This window comes from Marmota monax, unplaced genomic scaffold (genome assembly GCF_021218885.2).
Source record: "Marmota monax isolate L192 unplaced genomic scaffold, Marmota_monax_Labrador192_F-V1.1 WCK01_AAM20220418_F8-fsc00004, whole genome shotgun sequence".
Lineage (NCBI taxonomy): Eukaryota > Metazoa > Chordata > Mammalia > Rodentia > Sciuridae > Marmota > Marmota monax.
In genome coordinates, this window is record NW_026692881.1 from 12,393,222 (window position 1) to 12,421,086 (window position 27,865).

The following is a 27,865-nucleotide window of genomic DNA, read 5'->3' on the forward strand; positions in this document are numbered from 1 at the left end:
TGATGAAGGAAATATTTTTATTGCTTTTCTAAAATGCATTCTATACAACAATTCCATCATTTAGGAATAGAGTATTATCCCAAACACTCTTCTCTAGTAATGAGTAGGTAGGAATTTATTTAGCCAAGATAAGTAGGCTGCCTCAGAGCTTTCCATAGGGAAATCTGATTATTATTATTATTTTTGGTACCATGGATTGAACTCAGGGGTATTCGACCACTGAGCCACATCCCAGCCCTATTTTGTATTTTATTTAGAAACAGGGTCTCACTGAGTTGTTCTTTGCATTGCTGAGGCTGGCTTTGAACTTGTGATCCTCCTATCTCAGCCTCCTGAGCCGCTGGGATTACAGGCATGTGCCACCACACGTGGCCTGATTATTCTTTTTCTTCACGTAGTCTCTAGGTTGAAAATCCCTAGTAGAAAGAGGCACAGGATAAGGATGGGAGACACTGAGCACTTTTGAGAGTCTAATCCTCTGCTGAATGCCACTTTGAAGGGAAAGAAAAAGTCAAATGGCAATTTCCAGTCCATTCTAGGTTGGCCCCTTGGAGGCTCTGGCTTCTGGGTAATGTCCACAAAGTTCACAAGAGTTGTCAGATGTACATCTGTTCCTTGATGGGAACCCTATAGGAAGAAAGTCAATGACAGTTTAGTATTCAATAGCCATTCACAAAGTCCTCCAACTTGGCTCTTATAATTTTCCCTGAAGACAGATCCCAAACAAATGCCGTAAGCAAGATTCACCTTTTTCTCACATTGGTTGTATGTAATTCTCTTTTTTTTGTGAGACACAAGGAAATAAATTTCATAGAAATAGTCCATAACACTAGAACTATGAACAGTTATACCTACATAAAGACTGACTCTAGCTGACCCCCATTTGGGAGCTGCCTGATATCAGAGAGGCCAGATGACAATTCTACAGCTGTTACGTGCTAAGCAGCTCTACCCTATCAGGTCCCTGAAGGCTGCAGGCTCTGAAAAAGCACACATATGCAAGTGGAAAGAGTATAAAAAGGTGAAATTTCATATTAGAAAGAAGGTAACATTTTAAGGAAAAAGCAAAGAGCTCAGTAATATAGATAAAAAACAAAACAAAACAAAACCCATCAGGTTCACACTCTTGGGTTCAAAAGAAAGAATCCTCCCAATCACACACCAGTTCAACTCAAATAAGATGGATATTCCCAGGGGAAAGGATGTTGTCAGGCTGATGTAAATATCTGATCTAACAGACATAGCTTTTGGTTGATTATGGCTGTAGCTGATGATGTCAAACATTGGTATCATGTTTACCTAAAATGAATTCATTTTGTTCTCACTCTGTGCTTACCAAGCAAACTTCTGATTATAATTCAACGGAAATAACTACCTTGTGGAACCTAAAATGAAGAGTTTGTCATTTATTTTCCATAACTGTGATGCACTTTTCATCCACTGTTGTCTCTGAAAACAGTAAGCACCATGCTCTAGAAATATGATTTTACTTGGAATCACCTTTGTAGGGATTTCATTTATTTATTTTTGTTTGTTTTAAAATGGGTGTAGAGTCAGAGCTGTGATAATCTTACATGTCATATTGATTCCTTGTTTGTTTGTTTTTAAACAGTGAGGATCACCAGAAACTTGGCATAGAGCTAATGTAACTTCTGAGATGTTCAACCACACACATTTCAAGGACAACCAGTCTTGGAGGATGTTGCCAAGGGAATCCTGATATCAACCAAGCATCAAAAATTGGCTGAGACTAACCAAAGAAAATTAGATGTTTTAGATAGTAAAGAATAAGTAATAAACATTCTTTGGATTTTAACTTACAAAAGGATTTAGGGTTAAGATTTTTAATATTTCCCCAGGAACTTTACAATGAGAAGATACATATTCAAATTTTGGAGCAAATATGACATTGAAGCATGATAAGAGTGTTACTTTATTTCACTGTAGAATACTTGATGAACTACGGTAGTTAGAAATACTTTGAGAAGGGGAATAGAACATGGAAAGAATTTACAGTTTGGGTTCAGTGTTGTCTAGGATTTGACTGATTTCATGTGCTACTCAGAATTTTCAGGAGGAGGGAGATTTTTTTTTTTTTTTGGTGATGGGGATTGAACCATGGCCTTGTGCGTGCAAGGCAAGCAGTCTACCAACTGAGCTATATCCCCCCAGCCTAGGAAGGTGAATTTTTAATTGGCTACAGAAGAATACTCTGCAGAGCTATAATTGGAATTGGGATAGAGGCCTGATGATGGAGTGCTGTACTGCATTAAGAAGCCCACTGCTACATACCCCCAAGACATATCCATGTACCTAGTATTTATAAGTAACAAAACTGTTATGTTAATCTCTACTTTTCTGACTCCTTTAAAATATTTAAAAATTAAATTGACACATAATAATTGTACATATTTATAGAGTATAGTATATGTTTCTATGCACATGTGTAATGCATAATGATCACTTCAGAGTAAATGGCATATCTACCACCTCAAGCATTTGCAGTTTATCTTAGGAATGTTCAAAATCTTCTGTTTTAAAATGTACAATAATTGTTGTATCTGACTCCTTATTTTAATCAGTTTCAGAATGAGGCAGGGAAAAGAGTGTCTTTATCCTCCTCAATTTCCCAACTCAGGGAATTTCTGAAGACTTGAGGCCAGCCTATACTCAGAACTGACTATAAGATAATGACAATCCCAAGAAGCAAAGTAGGCCTAGGTCTACTCAAATATATAGTATCAAGTTCACAGTGGTGTTTTGATGGCTAGAAACTTCACGTAACAAAAATGTTTGAACAAAGTTGTTTCAGATTTACCCAGAATATATGCTCATCACATGCTACTACTAGAACTGGTTTTAAGGCAGCAGTATAGAAACATGTCTTTTCCCTCTGTACCTCAAAACTACTTTAATCCAATGAGGGGCAGATACAAAAGTTCCACCTTCACTGAAATGAGGAGTCAAGACAACATAGGAAAACAGAAACAAGAAGGAGGCAAGGTTTCACAGGGGGAATGAAGGCCACCCAAAAGTCCTCAGAGACCAGACTCATGTGGTTTTTACAACCCTTAATGACTCCATAAGAGATAACAGGGAAGCAGGGATGAGCTGAATGATATCTCCTCCATGCAGTCAGGCAAACTATCCTTTGCCCACCTCAACAAGAGACTGGACAATTTAAGCAGAGAAATTCTGGACTTAGGGATACTAGGCATAGAGGACAGAATGAGGTAAGGAACTAAAAATAGGGGAATTATCATGAATCATAAAGCCTCTTTCCTTATCTAGCTCCAAAATATTGATAGATTGTTTTAGACTAGAGAGACTTTTTTGGAACAAATTAATAGTTCCAGCAAAGACACAAGGATACTAACGTTTAGTAGTCTCACAACCCCAAAACAACTGTACTCACACCTAATTGCCTTACAATGAAGGCCAATTAGTAAGCCTCATCCATGATTACTACTAAATTTTCAAACAGCTCAACAGCTTGCTGGTACCTTGGATAAACAGCTAGAGTTGACAAATGTGGGGAACCCCCCCCCCCCCTTCACATTAAAGAGGAAAAACTATAAAATGAACAGAATAAAAAAAGGAAACAGAGATAATGAAAGATGAAGATGCAAAATTGTCAGTATCTTCAAAGATATGTAAGAAAAAGATATACTTTTTATTATAGAAAAGAGTTCAGAACGGATAGATAGCTCAGTGAGAGAATGCTTGCCTAACATGCTTAAAGCCCTGCTTCATCTCTGCACCAAAAAGAAAAAAGTCAGTAAAAATGTTAATCAGAAAATGTGAATCAGTAAACTGTGAATCTGTTAACACAAGTAAGTTAACAGGAAAAATGTTTTCTAGGAAGAGCAAAAAGATAAGAGATAGACAAGGAAAATTATTTGGAGAATCAGTCTAGTGTCCCTATAACCCATTTATAAGAGTTCCAAAAACAACAGAGCAAGTAGTAAGAAAGAAATTATTAAACATTTAATAATAACTAAAATCTCGCAGAACTGAGTTCCCAGAATAATAATAATAAAAAAAAAAAAACCCACAAATTATTCAATGTAATGATGAAGAAAAGACCTACCCCCAGGCTTATACTGTGGAAGTTTCAGACTACTAGGAATAAAAAGAACTTAAAACGGCTTCTAAACTGTTCTGTATAGTATTAGAACTAAAAGACAGTGGAAGAATGTCTTCAAAATCTGGAGTAAAAATAATTTTCATTCTAGAATTTTGTATCTAACCCAATAATCAGTTAGGCATCATGATAAGGGTTGAATAAAATAATTTTTAGACATATAAACTCATGAAAAAATGTACTTTCCATGAATCCTTGTTCAAAGAGGCTATCAGAATTGGAATTCTACCAAAATAAGACAGTAAGCTAAAAAGAAGGGGGAAAAGTAGTAAACTGTGAATCTATTAATACAAGTAAGAAATCAGAATAATCCCAAGATGGCAGTAAAGAGAAGTTCCATGACATTTCTTGGGCAGCAACGAGACCACATTACATCAGATTATGAAGGGAATATATGGGAAAAGGTGGAAAAGATAGATTATATGGCAAGTTCACCTGTTTTGAAAACTGCATTGAGAGAAATTTACAGAGCTGCTGTTGGGAGAGTACAAGAAGTGTTAGCTGTTAGCTCAAAGAAAGCTAAGAATAAAATATGAGCTAAGTATAATATCAGGAAAAATAGAAGGTTTCACAAAAATTGAATTATTTGGCTTAGCATGAATATTCACATAATCATAATAATGAAACACTGAATATTGGTATAATAAAATATTTAATGTAACTAGATTGGGAGAGTGGTGGGGGAGTAGGAGGAAAGTAACAGATGCTTCAGGAATTAACTAAGTACATATGTTGTTTAGAAATTAAGGTAAATACCAGAATAAACAGGAAAAAGACTTAAATAGGTATAGTAAATTCTGGAGAGCAGGATGATAAGGGGTGATTTTTTAAGAGATTCTCTAGTCTGGCTTTTTGTTGTTGTTTTACTTGTAAGGAGACTTTTATATTCCTTCACCATTGAGTCATTGTTAAATGGCCATCTGGGAGTGAATATTCATTCCCAGGTACTTTGCAGGCAAAAAAAAAAAAAAAAAAAAAAAGGAAGAAAGCCTCAGGCATATCCACCAAAAATGGAAGAACATACAAGAAATGATGAACATACAAGATTTACTACAAAAAGCAAAATTACATTTGAGGAGAGTCAACAGGGTATCACATTTAAGAAATAAAAGAACTAGATGAAATGCCCCAGTTAACAACTTATTCATCATCTTTGATTCCTTCCCCCTTGACCCCCATATCCAAGAAATCAAATCCCACCTGTGGCACCCCTACATCTTTTGAGTTCTAACTATGGCCTTCACAGTTCCACTTGGGTCCAGGTCATCCCTCTTGATGAATTTTCACAGCAGTGTTCTAAAGCCTCCCCCCCCCCCCAGCCCCAGTATTGCCTCCCAGCTTCCAGGGATGATGTCTATCTCATTCATTGCTCTAGCTCCAGGCATGCATGGTTCTTGATTGAAAATAGGCACTCAAGAAAGATTTTTTTTTAAAAAAATAAATAGTGGAAATATTTTTGAAGGTGGGGAACTAATGTAAAATAACAAGAGATTTAAAAACCACAAGATAAAACAAGAACAAAACCCCCACAAGATAAAAATCATGTGTCATAGCTATTTAAAAGTCCTTAAGTGTCCAACCAACAGCGCCACCTCTATAGGAGACTGCTACTAACACCTTTCTATCACCAGAGAGCGTAAGTATCCAACCAACAGCGCCACCTCCATATGCTAGGAGGCTCCTAACCCCCGCAGTAGATAGTTGGGATCCTGAGACAGGATCTCAAATATTAACATGCCCTGTATTTGAGCAGGCAGGAGGGCAGCGAATTCACCATGCTTTAAATTTCAAAAAAGTGAAGCAGCTAAAAGAGGCTGTAACAACCTATGGTCCTCAAGCACCCTTCACTGTAAGCATGGTCGAATCCACTGCCAACTTGAACATGACGCTTGCAGATTGGGCTAATATGTGTAAAGCTGTGCTAAATGGAGGACAATACCTGTTATGGAAGGTTGCCAATGAGGAATTTTGCAAGGAGTCGGCTAGGAGAAATGCAGCAGCTGGTTATCCTCAGAGAAATCTAGATATGTTGTTAGGAAAGGGACCTTATGAGGATCAGCAGCAACAAATTGCATATGATCCTGGCGTATACATACAAATTGCTGTAGATGCGGTTAGGGCATGGAAGACTTTACAAGGACATGGAGGTTTACAAGGTCAATTATCTAAGGTAATACAAGGAGCTAATGAACCTTACGCTGAATTTGTAGATAGGCTTATTCAAACAGCTACCAGAGTTTTTGGGAATACAGAACAAGCAATGCCATTACTAAAACAACTGGCTTATGAGCAAGCGAATCGTTGGTGTAGAGAAGTCATTAGACCATGGAAACATGAAGATTTAAACACATATATTAAATTATGTAGAGACATTAATGAACAAGGGCAAATCGTGGCAGCTGCAGTAAAACAGGCTTTAGATTCCAGGCCAAGAACATGCTACAACTGTGAACAAACAGGACATTTTAAAAGGAATTGCCCCACAGGAGGAGGGTTTAACAAAACTAGGTATCAAAGGAGTAGAATACCGGGTATTTGCCCATGATGCCGTAGAGGGAGACATTGGTCTAATGAATGCCGTTCTCAAACCACCATAGAGGGTATTCCATTATCAAAAAATGAACAAGGACTAGGTGTTCATCCACGATATCGTGGAGAAAAAGGAAAAAAGTTACATTTGGTGGGCTGCACGGGGAATGACTGAGGGTAAGTGATAAGGTAAACTGCTCGCCCCTGAGGGCAGGGCAAGAGGATGGGTAGCCATTTTAAGATTCTTCTTTTGTTTTGTTTCGCTTTTGTTTTAAGTTGCCTGTCTCTGGAGATGAGTGAGACGGAAGAAAAACCGCTCACATCTGAGGAAAAACTATTTGCGTCTGAGGAACAGATAGGGAGAAAGGATGGATGGACATTTCAGGAGGATAGAAAGGCTATAATGATTTTGTGTTGTTCCATTTTTGTTTCATTCTGTCTCAGTTTTGTTTGGTGTTATCTTGTTGGGTTGTATTATGGTAGAAATATGGGATCAGAAATTAGTAAAAAACAAACCAAAAGAGTGTTAAGTAAATTGTTAGAGGAAGGAGGCATCTCAGTAAAATCAAGAACAGTCAGGGTATACGTTGATACAATACAAAAATGTAGCCCATGGCTTTTTAAGGAGGAGTTGTTAAATATATCATAATGGAACCATCATGGTGAAGATTTAAAAAGAATAGAAAAGAAAAGCCCAGGGATTCTGCCAGTTGGCACATTGCCATTGTGGACGTTCGTATCTTGTTTGCTTAGTCCAAAGCCTTCAGTTCAGACAATGGTAGAGGAAGGAGAAGACATACTGATTCAAGTAAAAGAGAAGGTCTCTCAAGTTAGTCACAGAGGAAAAGATTCAAGTAAAAGAGAAGGTCTCTCAAGTTAGTCAGACAGAGGAAAAGATTCAAGTAAAGAGAAGGTCTCTCAAGTTAGTCAGACAGAGGAAAAGATTCAAGTAAAAGAAAAGGTCTCTCGAGCTAGTCAGACAGAGGAAAAGATTCAAGTAAAAGAGAAGGTCTCTCGAACTAGTCAGATAGAGGAAGAAAGTTTAGAGCAGAAAAAGCCATCAGGGGAAAAGTTACAACAGGAGACTGCGGCAAGCAATTAAGTACATGCCTGTAATATCTGTGGCTTAGGAGGCTGGGGTGGGAGGATCGCAAGTTCAAAGCCAGTCTCAGCAATTTAGCAATTTAATGAGACCCTGTCTCAAAATAAAAAATAAAAAGGGCTGGGCATGTGGCTCAGTGGCTAAGCGCCCTTGGGTTCAATCCCTGGTATCAAAAAAAAAAAAAAAAAAAAAGACAAAAATTACAGATATATTTGATCCCTTAACCCTTCCCACCACAGGATCCTTAAAAGTTGTGCCTAATTAATTAATTAACTCATATACTTACTTATTAATAAGTATTTTAAATGAAATGTTTATTTTTCATTTAAGTAAAGTGTGTTGGATGGGAAGAGCAGGGAGAGGTGGTTAGACAGAGAATGGATTATGGGATCCAAAATACAGTTTGATAAGCAGAATAAGTTCTGGTATTCTAAAGCACAGGAGGGTGATTGTACTTAACAATTTACTGTATTTTTCAAAATAGCCAGAAGAAAGGATTTTGAATGTGTACTGAAATATCATTCTGAACTCTATAAATCTGTACAATTACTGTGTGTCAATTACAACTAAAAATAATTTGCCTCCATAATTGTGTGAAGGTTTGGAACAAATGCAGCTGAGTAGATGGTTCAAGGAACTGAATTACACTTACCAGGTCACTGGATAATACTGATGGTCATCAACCCATTTTAGAATTTGAGTTTTAATACTACACACAATATAAAATTTTGAGTTGAGTTCTGAAGTTGAGTTGCGTTCTGAAGTCTAAAGTTTTTCTATTTGCAAAATTTTTAAACTTACACGTACAGACAAAACTAGAGAAATCACTATTCAGTGTATGAGCACTATAAAAACAACTCTCAAAGTCTGCTTGCCTCATTCCTTTTATCAGACAGACAAAAGACACATAGGCAAGTCAGCACATTTCTTTTACTATGGATCCAGTTCTGTTACATATGGTTGACTTAATTTATTTCTATTTTAAGCTATAATATTTTATGATGTTTATTTCAAAAATTACTACCAACAATTCTGTTTTAATTCTTTGTGATATTTGACAGATTTATTTGCTACAATTCAGTTTTTAATAGCAGCAAAATCTTTGTCCCCAAATAAGATTTACTTTGTAACAACATGAAGAATTTGGATTAGGTTTTATTTGACATTGGTAAAAAGAAGTACACCCCACATACCTTTGAAATCACAACTTTTAAACAAGTACATGTCATTTCCTCTATGACAAATCATTACAAATGAAAACCATTATAATTAAGGAAAAAGCCACAGATACTCTTAGATTTAAGTTTTCACAACTACATTGAGATTATGAACTAGAATAAGCATATCTTTGGCTCGAGTGTGCAAAACTTATTACTAAGCTGTAAGAGTTCTTTATTCTATGTAAAAGAACACTGCCATGTATGTGTATTGCAAATGTTTTCCACTAGTCAGTGGCTATATTTTTCTTAAACATTTTTGTTCATTTTTAATATTTTTATTGAGGTATAATTTATAAACAATAAAATATATACCTTAAGTGTTTAAAAGTTTAAAAGTGAGATGAAATAGTTTTTTAAAAAAATATTTTTTTGTAGTTGTAGACGGAGAGCATCGCTTTATTTTATTCTTTATTTTTATGCTATGCTAAAGATCAAACACAATGCCTTACATGTTAGGCAAGTGCTCTGCCACTTTGCTATAGCCCCAGCCCAAGATCTGATATTGTATGTTATCTGTTAAGCCAAAACAAGATCTGGAATATGTCCACCATCTCAGAATTCCTTGGTGCCCTCTTCCAGTACAACCCCTATTCCTCTTCTAGTACAATCCCTATTCCTCTTCTTGAAGCATCTATTTTCTGGCTTTTATCACTAAAAATTACTTTTGCTTTTTCTTATACTTCACATATATGGAATTTCACATTATATTTGTGTGTGGCGAGGAGGGGGGATTCTTTCACTGAAACAAAATATTTTTGGGATTCCCTCCATGTTGTTTTGTGTACCAGTTATTCATTCTGTATTATTGCTGAGCAGTATTCATTTGTGTCACTGTACTATAATTTGTCCATTTTCCTCATGATGGATATCTTGGTTTATTTCCATTTTTGTGCTAGTACGAATAAGGCTGCCATGAACTTTCTTGGGCAACTATTTTTGGGGGACATAACGTTTTGTTTTCATTTGGGTAAAAAACTAAAATTGTCGAATCATAGACAAGATCAAGTGGTTGTACCATTTTTCGTTTCTTACAACAATGCTCTACATTCTTGGAATTTGTTCCATATTAGTTATTCTAGTGAGTATGATGTAGTATTCATCACCTAATGACTAATGATATTGAATACCTTTATTTGTTGGATATTGGTTTATCTTTTCCTGTGAAATATTTTTTCAAATTTTTGTACCATCATAGTTTTTTTGATCCTTACATTATTTACTTGTAGTTTTTTTTTTACAATCTAGATATGAGTCTTGTCAGATAATATTTTGAGAAATGTTTTCTCCCAAATTAGCCTGACTTTTCACTTCTTTCATAATGGTATCTTTTGTTGAGCATATATTTTTTTACACTATATAATTAATGATTTTTGTAATTGTCTATAAAATATTTGCTTACTTAAAAAAAGGAGATTTTGTAAATTTAAAGTTTTATGATTTCAAATATTATGTGTTGATCTATGATCCAGGCATAAGTACTTTTGGCATATGGAGTGAGATAGGAATTGGAGTTTGTTTTCTCCCCATACGGCCCCCAGTAGTTCTAGTTTTATCTAGTTATTCAAGTACTGACTGCTCAATTTTTTTCCTTTTCACATGGATTCATTTGTGGATCTACTTTTGGATTCTTTAGTCTGTCCCATGATCTATTTGTCTATTGTTAAACTAGAGTACATCACCTGAGAATCAGAGTAAGTTTTGAAGTCTTGAAACACAGTATTTTAAGTCCTTTGCATTTCCATGTAAATTCTGGAATCAGATTGTCAAATTCTACAAAAATGCCTGCTGGGATTTTATTGGGTTTTCATTTCATCTATACACCCATCTAAGGACTGACGTCTTATGTTGAATCTTCTCCATTAATCACTTATTTAGATCCCTTTAATTTCTCCCACTAATGTTTTATAGCAAAGATGTCTTGCATTCTTTTTTTTGCTTAATTGTTCCTGGTTTATGTTTTGTCATGCTATTGTAAATGAATAAATTCTTTTTTAGAACGACATCTGGTTATTTTTAGCCGTTTCCTTGTGACTTTAAGAAAATGTAATTTTGCGGCTGGGGTTGTAGCTCAGTGGTAGCATGCTTGCCTAGCACATGTGAGGCACTGGGTTCGATCCTCAGTACCACACAATAAGAAAATAAAGGTATTGTATCCATCTACAACTAAAAAATAAAAATAAAAAAGAAAGTATAATTTTAAGAGCAAACTATCTTGTAAAGAGGTAAAGAATATAGATAAGTAAAAATAAGAAATACAAATGTTGTATTTCCATCATTAATACCATTATTAATATCTGTATCTGTATATACAGTTACCTACATTTACATTTTAACTATATGAAATTAAACCATTCAGGATATTCTGTAATCTGCTTTTGGAGAAAATCAGCCTTTACCTTTTCATGTCAATAACATTTTTTTTTTCTGTCTAAAATATAGTCCACTCATCCAAAATACATGTATGAAGACACACATGGGTGTCAACCTACTTTATATACAAACAGAGATATGAGAAATTGTGGTATATTTGTGTAATAAGAATTATAATGCAAAAAAACCAACAAAGTACATGTATAAAAGCATGAATTGGCATGAACATACTCTATATACAAAGATATGAAGAATTGTGCTCTGTATGTGTAATAAGAATTGTAATGCATTCTGCTGTCGTGTATTTAAAAAAATAAAATCAATTAAAAAAAAAAAAAAAGAAAAAAAATATAGTCCACACCACATCATTCAGGTTTCCCTAAGTATCCCAAAAAATGTGCTTTAAATCATCCAAATCAGACTCCAGTTGGAAACATGAACATCTCATTTGTTATATCTACAAGTCTCTTTTAATCTAATACAATTAGATATGGTAATTTTTATTAGAATCATTAGATTTATTTAAATATAAATAATTTTGTAAAGGCCCATGTAAAGAAAATTTTTCTTCAAATAAGCACATTATTTTTAAGAAGTTACCTGACTTCTGGCATTAACCCAATGATTTTAGGAGAACTACTGATTTAAAGAAAGTTAAATTAAGAAGAATAATCTCTAGAAAATAATTATAATATTCTTCCAGGGAAGGTACATATTACTTCTCCATTTTTTTTTTCCTTAGGGACAAACATGTTTGAGAGAGAAGCCAATAAAAACTTTAAATTTCCTCACATATTTTAAAGATATCAATGAGGTTATCAAGATTTTCAAATGAGTCATAGAGAATAAGTTAAAGAATGAATGATTTCAAGTGGTTATATATTTAACATATGGAACACTGAGCAAACTTTAAAAAGCTCTTTAAAAACAACACATTGATCTAGGTGAGTTTCTTTTCTACAGGTTATTAAAAAAAAGAATCATGGAGGGGCTGGGGTTGTAGTTCAGTGGTAGAGTGCTTGCCTCACATGTGTGAGGCACAGAGTTCAATCCTCAGCACCACAGAAAAATAAATAAATAAAATAAAAAGAATCATGGAAAGGGGCAAAGTACTTTTACGATCTAATAATTCATAAAGAGATAAAGGCAAACAATGACTGATTGATGCCAGAAAAGGAAAGGCTTTAGTGACAAAAATTTTACTGACTTCCAAGGTGATGAAGTCCCCAGAAAGGAGAAACAGAATGCCTTCTTACAAAGCCACCTACTTCCTAATCCTTTCTTCAGTAGCAATTATTTCTAATATCTGATGTTGAAATATTCTTAAATTATTTTGTCTTATGTTCCTTATCTTCCTTGGTATATTGCCTATTTAATTATGTGATTGAGTTAGAGGTTCTGAGAGTGGCTTCAGGACATAGATAAATCCCTTGAAGGGAGTGTTTTGTGTGTGTTTTTCTAGTAAGTCATTAACTGTCAGTGGATTCTCAATGGGGTCCATAAAATTAAAAACCATTAAAACTGACAGGTAGCTAGGTCAGCAGTTTCTCTAGCATATGCTATTTGACTAAAATATACAACACAGCCAACTTTCAATTACAATGAATAAAAGACACTTATTAAATAAAACAATATAATTACTTTTGCAATCTTGTCAGCAATGAATTCTCTGAAAGTGTTTTTTAAATTGCAAATTGTGACCCAGTAGAGGTTGTGTCTAGCATTTTGGAAAAACAAAAAAAAAAACAAAAAAAACAAACAAGGCAATAAGCTAGGATAGAATAGAAAATATCAGAGAGTACACTGTATACAGTAAAGGTATTGTTTTATAAAATGCTACTTCAATTTTATATTTATGTGTGCTATAATCTAGGTCATGATGTAAAACACATTTCTTACTCTGGGTAATAGCCAACAAAAATTAAGAACTGCTGCTCTTATACTTGCTTTTTCTATTTTGTCTCAAACCTCCTTTATATGCCATTTCTATGGAAGCTTGGAACAAAAAAGGTTATAATGATAAAAATAATAATGATTATATGATAATCAATATATACCGAGTATTCCCTGTGTGTCAGGAACTATGTGAAATGTTTTATAATCTCAATCTGCAAAACCAAATGAATTTTTCTCTATTATTTAAGAAAAGAATACAGATTTAAAGAAGTAATATGCCTTAATTTATACTTTAATTTATATCTAGGTCTGATTCAAAAGCCCATGCTTACCACATCAACTTCAGGCAATAGGTCTCCTAGAAAATCTAAAAAGCAGATGATTCACTTAATGATAAACATAAATTGAATATTATAATTTTAGATGGGTTTGAAGCCTTGGTTCTGTGATGCTATACTATTCTTTATACTCACTTGTTTTGGTTTAAATTGCTACGAAATATTCTATAAAACTAGTTAATTTTTAAAAAATATTTTTTAGTTGTTGGACCTTTATTTTATTTATTTATATGTGGTGCTGAGAATCAAACCCAGTGTCTCAGCCATATGAGGCAAGCACTCTTCCACTGAGCCACAACTCCAGCCCCAAAACTAGTTATTTTTTAAATAAAAAAAGTTTATATGCAGACATGAGACTGAAGTATTTTATCAATCTCCAAATTTAAAGATCTCTTTAAAGACCTACATTATATAAAATTATAAGCATTAGAGTACCCTATAAGTAAAATTACTTATTTTTATGTGTTTTTTGTGAGAATTTGGACCTTATAAGAAACAAGTGATCTACCACTGAGCTACAACCCTATCCCTAAAGTTAAAACATTTTTATATAAGCAAAATTACCTTTGCAAATTCCTTAAATCACCTTTAAATTCGTTTAGTGTATACCACACCAGCTCTTGATAAATTGAAGACAACTTACTTCATCATTAGAATAGGTAAGGTTTCCTCAGTTATGCAGGATTAAAGCACAGTTATAATTCTCAACTGTTACCCCCGTCAGCCAGGCAGATTGAATGACTGTAAAGTGTGGTTTTATAGAGAGAGAAAAATAACTTGTTACCTCTGTTAACTACTTGAAAAATATACTGGTTAAAATATCTAGATAAGAAAGTGGTTATACTCTGGGGATAGGAATTTTTTAAAAAATTGGGAAAAAATAGATTTGTTACAAAATGTTAATTTGAGTAACCAGGCAGGGAGGATAGATTTGAAAATTAATTGTGTTAGTTCATTCTAAATAAACATTGTTTGGTAACATAAATTGACTCTCAGAAGTTAAAAAAAAAAAAAAAAAAGATCTCGTTATCAAATGGCTACCAAGCCAATCTAAATTTTGCAAAGTATGTGGTTCCGTATGAGTCATGACTTACCCTTATGGTTTTGTAGTGGTATAGGAATCGGGCTCCTGACACTTGAGCTTGTGGATTGGACTGAAGGCCTACATATGCCCACAACACCTGGATCTCCAAGGAAACAGGTATGAAACAGCAGGAAGTACAGTTCATAATCTGTGGAGGGTAAAGAAGCAAATGCCTGAATGACCTGATGGCTAACTAGTCAGTCACCATTCATTAAGTAGCCACTGTTTCTTTCGAAAAATATTTTTTTAGTTGTTGATGGACCTTTATTTAATTTATTTATATGTGGTGCTGAGAATCAAACCCAGTGCTTCACATATACTAGGCAAGTGCTCTACTACTAGGCTACCTAGAAATCAACAAGAGGAACTTTAGAAACTGTATTATTAGAAGATACATGTATCAACATACTCTTGAACAAAAAAGGAACCACTGAAGAAATTAAAGGGGAATTTAAAAATTTATTGAAAAAAATGAAGATGGAAATTAAAAAAAACAGAATTTATGGGATAGAGTAAAAGCAGTGCTAAGAGGAAACTTTATAGCAATAAGTGTCTACAAAAAAAAAGTAGAAAGATTTAAAAAAAAACAATCTCATGATACAACTCAAGGAGCTAGAAATATAATAACAAACCAAATCCCAAATTACTAGAAGGAAAGGTAAAACAAAGATCAGAAAACAAATTAAAAAAAAATATAGACCAAAAAAAAAAAAAAAAACCTAATATGAATGATCAACAAAATGAAAAGTTGTTTTTTTTTTTTATTGAAAAGATTAAAAAAAAAACTTGGCAAGCCTTTCACTAGGCTAACCAAAAGGGGGGGGAAGGAGGGAGGGAGGAAAGGAAAGAGGGAGGTAGGGAGGTAGAGAGAGAGAGGGAGAGAGGAGGAGGGAGAGGGGGTGGGGGAGAGAGAGAGAAAGAGAGAGAGAGAGAGAGAGAGATGCCAAATAAATAGAATTAGAGACAAAAAAGAAAACAAGTTACAACTTGGGGGATTGGGGTTGTGGCTCAGTGGTAGAGGGCTTGCCTAGCATGTGTGAGGTACTAGGTTTGAGTCTTAGCACCACATATAAATAAATAAAATAAAGGTCCATTGACAACTAAAAAAAAATTACAAAAACTGATACAAAAGATCATCATTAGGGACTATTATGAACAACTATACACCAACAAATCGGAAAGCCTAAAAGAAATGGATATACTTCTGGACACATACAACCAACCAAAATTGAACCACGATGATACAGAAAACATGAACAGGCCAACAATGAAGAAAGAGATTGAGTAAGTAATTAATATGTCTCCTAACAAAGACATGACCTTACTCCTGAATTCTATCAATGTTTTAAAGGAGAACTCACATTAATTCTTTTTAAATTATTCCAAAAAATTGAAGGGAAGGGAACCCTTCTAAACTCACCCAGTATTACCCTAATGCCAAAACCAGAAAACACACACACACACACACTTACACACACAATAATAAAAGAAAATCATAGAACAACATCCCTGGTAAACATAGATGCAAAAATTCTAAAAAAAAAGTTATTAGTAAATGGAACCCAACAGCAAATCAAAAGGACTATATCCATGATTAAATGGGATTAATCCTAGAAAGGCAAGGATGGTTCAATATATGAGAGATAATAAATGTAAAATATCACATCAACATGTATGAAGAAATTAAGGGATAATTTAAGACAAAATTAAGGGGGAATTTAAGACAAAACGCATATGATCATCTTGATAGATGCAGAAAAAAATTTGATAAAATTCAACACTCTATTATGATAAAAACTCTCAATGAATTAGATGTAGATGGAAAGAACCTCAACATGATAAAGGCTATATTTGACAAACCATAGCCAACATCATAGTGTACAGGAAAAAGTCAAAAACATTTTCTCTAAATCTGGATTAAAACAAGGTTGTCTACTTTTACTACTGTTATTCAATATAGTACCGAAAGTGTTAGCCAGAATAATTTGAAACAAACACAAAAAAGAACTATATATAAGAGGTCTGGGGTTATGGCTCAGTGGTAGAGCACTTGCCTAGCATGCATGAAGCACTGGGTTTGATCCCCAGAACCACATAAAAATAAACAAATAAAATAAAGGTATGTGTTCATCTAGAATAATAATAATAAAAAACTACATATAAGAATAGAGAAAGTAAAATTATCCTTGTTTGCAGACACATGAGTTTGTAAATAGAAAACCTAAAGACTCCAGCAAGACTGTTAGAACTGGTAAACAAATTCAGTAAAGTTGCAATATACAAAATATACAAAATCAACAAAGAAAATATTTATATGTCAATAACAAACTTGCTGAGATGAAGTCAAGAAAACAATCCCATTCATAGTTTCTACAAAAAAGTTAAAATGCCTAGGGATAAATTCAACCAAGGAAGCAAATGACTTTTACAATAAAAACTATAAAACATTCATGAAGGAAATTACAAATGACCCACAAAAATGAAAAAACTTCCCACATTCATAGATTGGAAAAATTAATGCTGTTAAAATGTTCATGTAATTGAAAGTGATTTACAGATTTGATGTAGTCTCTATCAAAATACCAAAGGGCCAGGACAGGTAGTGCATGCCTGAAATTCCAGCAACTAGGGTGGCTGAGGCATGAGGATTGCAATTTCAAGGGTAGCCTCAGCAACCTAGTGAGGTCTTAAAGCAACTTAGGGAGAGACCCTGTCTCAAAATAAAAAATGGGCTGGGGTAAAGTGGTAAAGTGCTCTGGGTCTAATCCCTAGTACCAAAAAAAAAAAAAAAAAAGACAAAAAACAAAACAACAACCAAACCCCCATAAAAACAAAAACCGAACAAAAATAGTGAGGTTCTTCACAGAGATTAAAAAAAAAAAATCCTAAAATTACTATGAAGTACAAAACACCCCAAATAGACAAAGAAACTTGAACAAAAAGAACAAAGCTGGAAGTGTCACCACACCTAATTTCAAGATATACTACAGGGTTATGGTAAGCAAGACTAGTGTGGTACTAGTATAAAAACTGACACATAGATCAATAGAAGAGAATAGAGCATCAGAAATAAATCCATCTTTCTACAGCCTTCAAAATTTTTTTCTAAGTAAAGTAAATAAGTTAGGTGTAAACCTAACTTGAAATAATGACTTCAAATAAGCATGCTTTCTTACATTCTTCCTGTATGACAAACACATTATCTGTAGAAACAAGGATGATTTTAACCCTACTTTCCATAACATATAAATTTGGAAAACAAATCACTATCAGAAAATGTATTTCTCCTTACTGAAACACTGCAACGCCTTCTGAGGATCCTGGTCCACCCCCCTTTCTGAGCTGGGTCAGCATTACCAAAGATGGCAACATGCTCTGGTGTGGGCCTTCCATTCAGGGTCTGACAAATCTCCTGCTGTAAGCGGCTGCAATCTGTTTCCATCAGCCTGTAATTAAACATGATGGAGGCCAATGCTAACATATAACCATATTAGTATATGAATCCAAACATTAGAAATAATATTATGAAATAGATTAGAGAAAATAATACTTGGTAGGCATTAAGAATTCTTATCAGAAAAAATACAGTATTATTTAATTTAAAGACTATTTCTAACCGCATTCTTATGAACTGTCACTTAAAGTATTAATAAGTTACCACACCAACATATTCCCTACAAGCAGAGACAAAATTGTGGGAAATGTTACAGAAGCAAAGTATCACCTGAACTTGCATCCAGATATTGCATTCACTCCAAACTGTACTTCATGTCTCTTAATAGAGCAAGTTCCATATCCCTGGCTTTGCAAGAGGGTCATCTGAGGTGAAAAAGTTATGGTCAAGGAGAGCATAACAGAAAATAGAAATTGATAGAGGCAGGATAGGAAAATGTATGCTGCCATTATTCCCATAATAATATTTGAATTTTATTACTATAAGGACATAAGTTACAAATTTGTGCTTTTTTTCCTGTAGTAATTAAAAACCACATAATTATTCTTTTTTCCAAAAATAGTTAACCATATTATCAGTATATATGTATCTAATTAAAATGAGCAAAAATTCATGCAATTCTCATCTTCAGACAGCCTAACAGAAATTTAAAAACTTTTGGAACCACTGGCATTTGGGAACACAGTGTATTAATCATTGAGTAAAAAAGATACTGAATACTTAAAATTGAAGGAACCTTGAGAACTGGAAAATCCAAAAGATCAGCGGCTGCAGCGTTTCTCGTTAAGCTGCAACTGACACCCAACTCCAAAAGGATACTGAGTGACTTGTATCACCAGTTCGAACCAAGAGTGGCTTCCCAACAATATAGCCTGGATTCCCACTTCTAGGACCAGTAAGAGAAGTAGACGTGCTCTGTTGAAAGGCCTGCAGGAGGAGTGAAGAAAAGTCACTTATTGTGAAAAGCATGCTTTTCTACCTTCCACTGCCTAGCTTCAAATCTTTCCTTAAGGTAATGCAATAAATGAGCTGCACTGAACAATCTGGCTTCCTTCCACAGTATAGTATTTTGTAATTTATATTCTAGCTTCTCCTTTATTTATTTTTCACTAAAATAAATTGAGTGATCCAAATATTGAAATTTACTATAAATTAATTTTACCAAGGATTACTACCAAGGTTTCTTTAACTCCATTTCTTAAAAATTACTATTATCATCATTATTACTTTTGGGCACTGGGAATTAAACCAAGGGGTGCTTAATCACTGAGCAATCTCCCCAGCTCTTTTTATTTTTTACTTTGAAACAGGGTCTCCCTAAATTGCTTAGGGCCTCGTTAGGTTGCCGAGGCTGGCTTTGAACTTGCCATGCTCATACCTTAGCCTCCCAAGCCATTAGGATTACAGGTGTGCACATTGCACCTGGCACCCTTATTGTTTAGGGACTTAATTATCCTACCTGTACTCAGAGGAATTTAAATGTGATTTTAAAATACATTTCAATGAACTACAGACGTTCCAGGGATGAACTGTGAGAGACACAGGACTTGGTTGTCATAGGGTGAAGAACTCTGCCAAGTTCAAAGACAGGAGAGAAGTAGAAGAAAGCCAAAAGACTAGAAACTTAGCCAGGTGTGGGGGCGCACACCTATAATCCCAGTGGCTTGGGAGGCTGAGGCAGGAGGATTGGGGGTTCAAAGCCAGCTCCAGCAACTTAGAGAGGCCCTAAACAACTCAGTAAGACCCTGTCTCTGAATACAATACAAAAAAGGGTTAGGGATGTGGCTCAGTGGTTAAGTGCCCCTAGGTTCAATCCTCAGTACCAAAAAAAAAGACTAGAAGCTTAAATTTAATGGAAATAAAATGATAAAATGTTCAGAAATATGAGAAAAGCTAGTTAAAAGAATTTCTGTGGGATGCTGAGTTCATGATTCAAAATGACTATTTAAAACAGAGTTTTGACCTAAGTACTTCTTTGCTGGGTTTCAGACAGAATCAGAGAAAATGTTAATAAATATGTTGAATACCATCTCCTGTACTTAAATTAAGAAATATGTAATCTCAAGGCATCATGAACTAGGTTTTCTGATCCTTATTCTATTAAAGATGGATTATAGAAGCAAAGGATTATTTCTAACCTGATAATTCTACCCACCACAGTCCTCTATAGAGAAGGGCTCTAACCCTGAAGTGAATGATGAATTCTTGCTGTAAGGAAACATCTGGCTCAATGGTTAGGTTGGTTTGTCCAAAACTGACAGAAACTTTCTGGATTCCAAAGGTCCCATTGGTTTCTATATCATAAATGACCTGGAATGTAAAAGAATCAATTAATAAAATAGTTATTGGGCTGATTATGTTTGGGATAGAAGATTTTCTATGTATAATCAAACTGAATTTGTGACAGAAAAAGTAATCTTAAACATGTCAAAAACAAATACCATGAAAAAAATAAGAGGGTTTATTAGTTATATTTGTATATAAAGAGAGGCTGAATAGAACTTTTTTGAAAGAGTTCATGGAAAGGGTGAGTTTAAGAAAAATAAGTTTTGATTTGGGCCAAGAACTAGAAACAGAGGCAGAGGTGAGTACTGAACAAAAACTGAGTTACTTGATTTCCACAATGTCTGACAATAAATAAGAATATAGTAGGAAGCCAGGCACAGTAGCTGGTGTCTGCAATCACAGCAACTCAGGGAGGATCCTGAGTTCATGTCTAGTCTAGAAAATATAGCAAGACTCCAATATGTCAAAATACATTCTACTGTCATGTATATCTAAAAAAAAACAAATAAAAAAAATTTTTAAAGACAGCTGGGAATAAAAGTCACAAGTAATTAAAGGTAACCTTAAATTTCTGAGCACATTCTTCATAATGATCCTGTAAGATAATTATTACTTCTTTGGTTGGATTCATTAGAAGAGAGAATAGAGGAACAGAAACTGATTAATCTATTTCAGACTTTCAGATGACTCTACCTGTGTCAACAGAAGAAAATGTGATCAGGCAGTAAAAGCCAGTAACAGACTGCATCTGGGCAAAGGAAGAGTAGTCAGAAATAATTTCAATGTTGTGAACCTGAAATCCTGGAGGATTGTGGCAATGGACATGACTGAATAATGGTAGGGAGGAAGCCATATGCTCATCTCTTTAAAATTCAGGCAGGGTCAGTCTAGCAATTAATCCAAGATGAGGCACCTCTGGCAATGCTGGTCAACATGCATCATCAGTACAGCATCCCTACCTGGGAAACAGCATTCTGACAAGTGTTTCCAACCAACAGCGGAGGACTGGCCTGTGAGGCAAGTGTTACAGGAACCTGGAACTAGCAAGATAAAGAGCAAAAAGCAACTAAAATTGAAAGCTCCATTTTTTTCTTCTAGCTACGTATGATGCTAAAATGAGAGTTTCCCATCCCTTTGACTATCCCTTTTCTCTCTCCTTCTACTGCCAGTTTATAACTTAAGTTCAAGTCACTCTAAATCAGCACATTTCAAAAAATATTTCCAAAACACTAATTTTATGAGATATAAAATAAGGATAAAAGTTTTAGAAATACTCTATCAGATACTCCCTCAGAGATTAATTGAGGCCCTCTTACCTGTTAAAAAAAAAAAAAAAATCTCCAAAAAGCCCATCCCAAGCCCACGTGATTGTGATACATCAAGGTCACATTTTCTTCTGCCATTATAATCTTGACTAAAATTGCCTTATATGTAAAGGAGCCAAATATAATTTTTCCTTTTTCCTGTTGAATGGCATCATACCTTCATATTCTGCAGATCAGTCATACCTGCTGGAATCTATAAAGTAAATAGTGAAATCAAAAGTGTGCACATACAGACCTTGTAGTTTCATATTACCACCAACAACTTTGTTTGAGGGGTTGGGGAGATCAACATATTAGAATGATTTGCTTACTCTCTTCCACTTGACTCTACCTTACACTAAAATGCCAGGGAATAGAGCTAGATGGGAGGTAGGATAGACTACAATACTTACCTACCCTGACAGAGCTCTATTGAATAGCAAGAGGTTTAGTGAAAACCTCCTCTTATCCTCCCAAGCGAATCCCACTAGCCAGAAGGGTTACAATGTTTTATTATGGACGTATATCCCTATTTTCTTTCATATTTCTTCAAATGATGGTGACAAGAGTGCAGAGAGAAGGACACCCACCTTCAAGACTGTGAAGTTATAGTAAGAGGCAGCATCCAGTGCTGGATCAAATGTACAGCTACTTGTCAGGTTTTTGAAGAAACGAGTACAGGTTGTACTTTTACTTTCTAGAAAACCTTAGAACACAAAGAATTAAGGCAATGGAAAATGATCAATCCCATTTTAAATTGAGCCAATAAGGCTGGTATTTCTACCCTAGACTCACCTGCAGGATTTCTGTCAGCACAGAGTCCCCCAGTTCCCACTCCTGCAGGCTGCCTCAGCAAACTTATTACAGACCACTTGGGGAAGTAAGTTAGAATGGGGTCCCCAGCCTGAATAAAAATATGGGAGACATTTATTCACAGTGAAATTGAATTAAATTATAGCAGAAAAGAAAAAGTAGAAACAAAAGTTAATTCAGTGGCTTGTTTATATTTACATGGTTGGCACTGTCCTCCAAAAAAGTCAGGGAGGTCACAACGATACCTTGCCAATAGTCTTATGATGAGAGGAAATAAAAGACCAAACAATTCCATCCCTATCCCCAGACTCACTCTGTAAAAAAGTGGTGGCAACTGAGTTTGCAATGCTGAAGGGAAGGATTCGCCTCCAAACTCTATAGCCAGGGCCTGGAAGTTGGTTGCGTTGACCTTTTGGAGCTTCTGGGAATAGTTTAATTTTGCTATAATGTTTTTAAAAAGAAAAGAAGTTTAGTTAAAATAAAAAAAATATTTTTAAATATATGGCATGCCAGATAACTAATTTTTTTTTCTTAATATTTATTTTTTAGTTGTAGTTGGACATAATACCTTTATTTTACTTATTAATTTTTATGTGGTGCTGAGGATTGAACCTAGGGCCTTGCCCGTGCTAGGCAAGTGCTCTACTGCTGAGCCATAACCCCAGCCCCCAAATAACTAATTTTTAAAAATATTTTTACTGAAGTATAATATGCATACATTTATGTGTATAAATGCACTAAAGTATAAACTCAAAAGAATTTTTACCAATTCATATACTGGTATTACTACCACCCAGATCAAGTTATAGAACATTTTTCTAGAAGGTTCCAAATCAATCCTCCACCTTCAGAGATAATAATAATTCAAATTTCTATTACCTCATAATAGAAATTTATTTGTAACCTGTAATTGGATTACTGTTTTCATATTAAGATCTAAGTTAAGAATATGGTCAATAAATGTCAATTCCAAGTCTTTAAACTCCAAGAATGTGCATGATTAGCAACTTGTGACAAAAAAGGGAAGCTCAATAATGCTCCTTATTTGTCTGTTTCAGATGAGTGAAGCAACAAAGTGGTACTGTTTCCATAGAAACATGGCAAACTCAGAGGCAATATCTGATCTTTTCTCCCCATTCTGTTTCCTTGAAACTTCAACTGACTAGTTCCAATGAAAATGTTTCCACATCTCAAGCATATAGATTTGTTGGTTTTATTCCTTTCACCTTATATTTCCTACATTCAAGATTTCAGATACTCTAAAAAGGTATTTTCTGTAACAATGATATAATTCCTATTATAGCAATGTATAAACTTATCTAAGCTTCTGCAGCCATTTCTTTACAGCACTTCAGAACCAGGACAGAGATGTAAGGAAAAGGCCCTGGTGCTGTTCTCTGCTCAGAGGGTAGCAGATGATAGATGATTACCACTCCTGTTAACTTGAGAAAAGAACATAGCAAAAACATGTTCAAGTTTGTTTCATTCTTCATATAAATATGGTCATTTGAACAAAATCAAAAAGGTAACAAGAACAGAGTCACTGAAAGCTAATAAGGATTCCACATTAAATAAGTTTGACCTTTATCCTCTGCAACCACAACATCTCAATTATTTGAATTTTCAGCTTTCCAATACAGCATGAAATAAACATAGCTCTTAATTCCAGGGACTACTGATAATCTATACATTTCCTGGATTCTTACTATTCAGAGTGAGTTGCATGATTACTGTCACCTGGGAGTTTGTCAGAAATGCAGACTCTCAGGCATTCAAACCTAGAGTCAGAATCTGCATGCTGACAAGATCTGCAGGTGATGCATACGCATATTAGAATTTGAAAAGCCCTGTTCTGAAACAGGTGACTAACATGCCACTGGTCTGGAGACCACCTTCCACCTCTGATCAGACCAGAAATCTTCCAGGGCCTGAAGCCTCCAAACTCTGAAGCTTCAAGAAGCTGTTTATCATTTCCTTCAGAACTCATGCCCTGAAAACCACATAGAAGAAGTATTTACCTCATACAAAATACAGTTTTTTCTATCCTTGTAAATAAAAGTTAAAATAACAAGAAAAACTAAGAAAGAAGATGAGCTGAGATGGTAAATAACCATCTCGCTATTTTTTTCATGGCTTAAATCAGTAAAGAGAAAAATTGACATTTTCTCTCTAATGTCAGTGTACAGATATTGGCAGAAGTGATGATAAACAAGGATAATGCAAACAAGAAACATAGGCTATAGAGGATACATAAAGATTTTGCTAAAAAGGTCTGCCTCCATACATGATATACTATACCTAAGAGAGTTTAAAGGTACAATTTCAGATGAGGAAGGAAGCCTATACACCATCTGACCCAATCTCATTAGGAAATCTGGACACTCAGAGGTAAATGGGCTGCAAAGAGTCACACAGCCAGCAGTCAGAGCCAGGAGTATACCACAGTATCTCCTTATTCCTGGTCAGGGGTTTTCCCCACTTTGTCATGCTACACAGACTTGGACCAATAGCATCTTTTATTGATCATTATCAGAAGATTCAGACTGTAGCAAATAATGATGTGGTTCATACTTTCCAGGTTCTGACATGATATTTATATAAATTGACAGCAAACAAAAAACTCCTCTGAGTTCCAAGGGAATGACTTTATGAGTGCCTCAGGATTTTGGAACATGAGATCACTTCCAACTGCAGTGAGCAAGAAAAGATTCTTGCAAGGAGTAGGGATTTTAAAATGCAAAGAAAAGGGGAACACTTGGGTCAAGGAGAAAAGTAAACAAACTTGGGAGGAATGCAAGGCATATCTTGAAGACATTAAATAGATGAGTTTGGCCAAAACAGAGGATCAAAGAGAGTGATGGACAAAATCCTGGAAAGGAGAGTTGGCTTAACTATTACAAAACCACACTGTCAGATTAAAGAAATTGGACATTATTCTTTAGGTAATGGAAAGTCATTGGAGTTTTTTGAATAAGGAAACGTCATAATGTAGTATTATGGAATTAATAATCTAGCAAAGTGATTCTCTATGGCTGTGTAAGTTTGCTAGGTGCGTATATGTAAAGAAGATAGGCAAAATGAAGACCAAGAGGAGCTTTTGCCTTTTTCATACTAAACATGAATCCATTTCCCAGACTCATTCAGGGAAAGTACATTGATATAATGATCCCCTATTACTATTGGAAGTAGCCATATTTTTCAAGCTTTGGTGGTGAAAGAAAGTTCAGAACCTCTGGTCCAGAAGCTATGTGTAGGATGCTATGGGAGACAGAAGGAGAGAGTAAAGTAGGGAGCACCAGTTGGATGCTATGGCAATAGTCCTAAAATATGATCATAAGGCTGGAGTTAGAAGGCAGCAGAAAGTTTGGAAAGGACAACCTAAATGGCCATAGGTCTCCTGATAACTGCTTTCAAATCCAAGTACTCTCAAACCAAAAACTTGTCATTTCTGAGACAAGTATAATTTTGGGGATTTCTTTTCTAAAATTCAGATAAAAATCAGGATGAGCTGACTATAGTTTCAAATCTTTTAGAAATGATAAAACCATCACTAAAAAATTTTTAAGTCCATTAAAAAACCCCAATGATACCACTTTGCATCTTTATTTATTGCATTCTACGGTTATATAGCACTTTCATATCCATTAACAGTGATATAAATTTTTCACCTTATAGTTGAAGAAACAAACTTAGAAGTAAGGGATTTGTTCAAGTTTGTGCAAGTGGTAAGAAAATAGAAGTTATTAGTTTCTATCTAATGCTCTTTCCCCTACACTGCTGCTTCATGAAATAAAAACAGGGTTGGCAAAGACTCATTAAAAACATTCATGCAAGTATTATTCGGTGCCTATGATATGTCAGAATCTTGGAATTCAGTGAGTGTTTTGGTGGAGATTGAGCAAGTAGGGGGATATAGTCTATCTGTGATTGTATGAACTACAAGCCTTAAAATTAAATTCATTGAAATTAAAGTTCCATATGCATTATCTGATCCATAGTCAATAGGGCTTAAGAAGTTTCAAATATTCTCTAATAAGAGAGGGGGGCAGAGGAATGGGTAGAAGGAGAGGGAAAGTGATAGAGATTCAAAGCATAAAAATAATAGTTTAAAAAAGAAATGGGAAAGCCAAAAACAGTCACTTCTCAAAAAATGTTAGGTAATAAGAACAGCCAACATGTTTTTACTCACAGTTGTTCACGAGGACACAAAACTGTCTAATTCCATTCGAATCGGTAAAAACTCTTGAAGGAAACGGGGAATTACTCCTGAAGATAAGAGAATTATCTACACACACCCAGCTTGAAGACCTGTGAGGAAAGAGGATGAGGATATTTAGGAGGGGAGAGGCAGGTGTAAAGAAGAGTGCCCCTCAGATACTTTGGCATCTCAGGTGCCAAAGAGAGAATTCTTGGGCAACCACAGTGCAACACCAAAGTCCTCCTAGTCTTAGCTGTTCTAGAGAGTTAGAAAAGGAAGGTCACTCCCGGGGGGGGGGGGGGGGGGGGGGAACAAGGTAACATTCTAGGAGTGCAAATAGGGTTAGGAGGCACGAAGTCTAACTCTTTCCACTTGCAAATATTACCCAATCGAGGGCTCAATCCCCTTTAGGATTCACCTTACGCTGCCTGGAAGGCAGAAGGAGAAAACGCTCCTTGGATAGAGAAGATAGCAGTCCCTGTCGCAGCAGCAATTTAGATCGCAGGCCCCAGGAGTCAAGTCACAGATACAGATCGGTAAGACTATCAAAGTGCAACAAAAAGAGAGAAAGTGGCATAAATGGATGCCCAAACTCATCCAGGTGCTAACCCCCGCCCCCCCCCCCCGCCCGCCCTCTTTTCCTACAGCGCTTTCCGCTTTGTGGCAACTGTGTTCGTAGAATTTTAGATCTGTTAAGTCAATAGTTTCCATCCCATAATCCTTCTCCTCACCTGGGAAGAGGTCCATGGTCCTATTCCCAGGCATCGAGGGGGTCACAGGAGTAGGGCCCACGTTAAAAATCCCAGGCACGTCCTGGGGAGTTGCAGTCTCTACCGAAGAGGATTGGGGGGTCCCGCCCTGCGTCACCGGCCCCAGGACTGCAGGTGTGGGTACTGCCCCCGTTGGGAAAAAAGAGAGCTGATGCTGGGCGCCCTCAGGGAGCATCAGGACGAACACAGGCAGCATCAAGAGCTGCAGGGTACACATGGGTCAGTCGAGGCGCTGGAGCGTCTAACTCAGGCCTCCACGGTCTCCAGACGCGAAGCTGAATGGGCGGAGTCACACAGCGTCCTACGTAATCCGTAAGCGCCCAGTCATTGGCTAATGGCGATCGCGGGGAGTTCTTC

General features: G+C 35.6%; 1 protein-coding gene across 1 annotated transcript; it reads right to left on the reverse strand.

Moving 5' to 3' along the window:
• Tctn3 (tectonic family member 3) lies at positions 1-27,797 on the reverse strand. The gene is made up of 14 exons (XM_046450081.2): positions 27,470-27,797; positions 27,157-27,280; positions 26,730-26,848; positions 22,854-22,981; positions 22,523-22,631; positions 22,318-22,433; positions 21,906-21,941; positions 21,383-21,463; positions 20,322-20,447; positions 18,957-19,064; positions 18,408-18,502; positions 17,976-18,129; positions 14,694-14,831; positions 1-627 (listed from the first exon to the last, which is right to left on the reverse strand). The coding sequence occupies exons 1-14, from the start codon at positions 27,723-27,725 to the stop codon at positions 391-393; spliced, it is 1,827 nt and encodes a 608-aa protein (XP_046306037.1). The 5' UTR covers positions 27,726-27,797; the 3' UTR covers positions 1-390.
• Between the last annotated feature and the right edge of the window lie 68 nt (positions 27,798-27,865).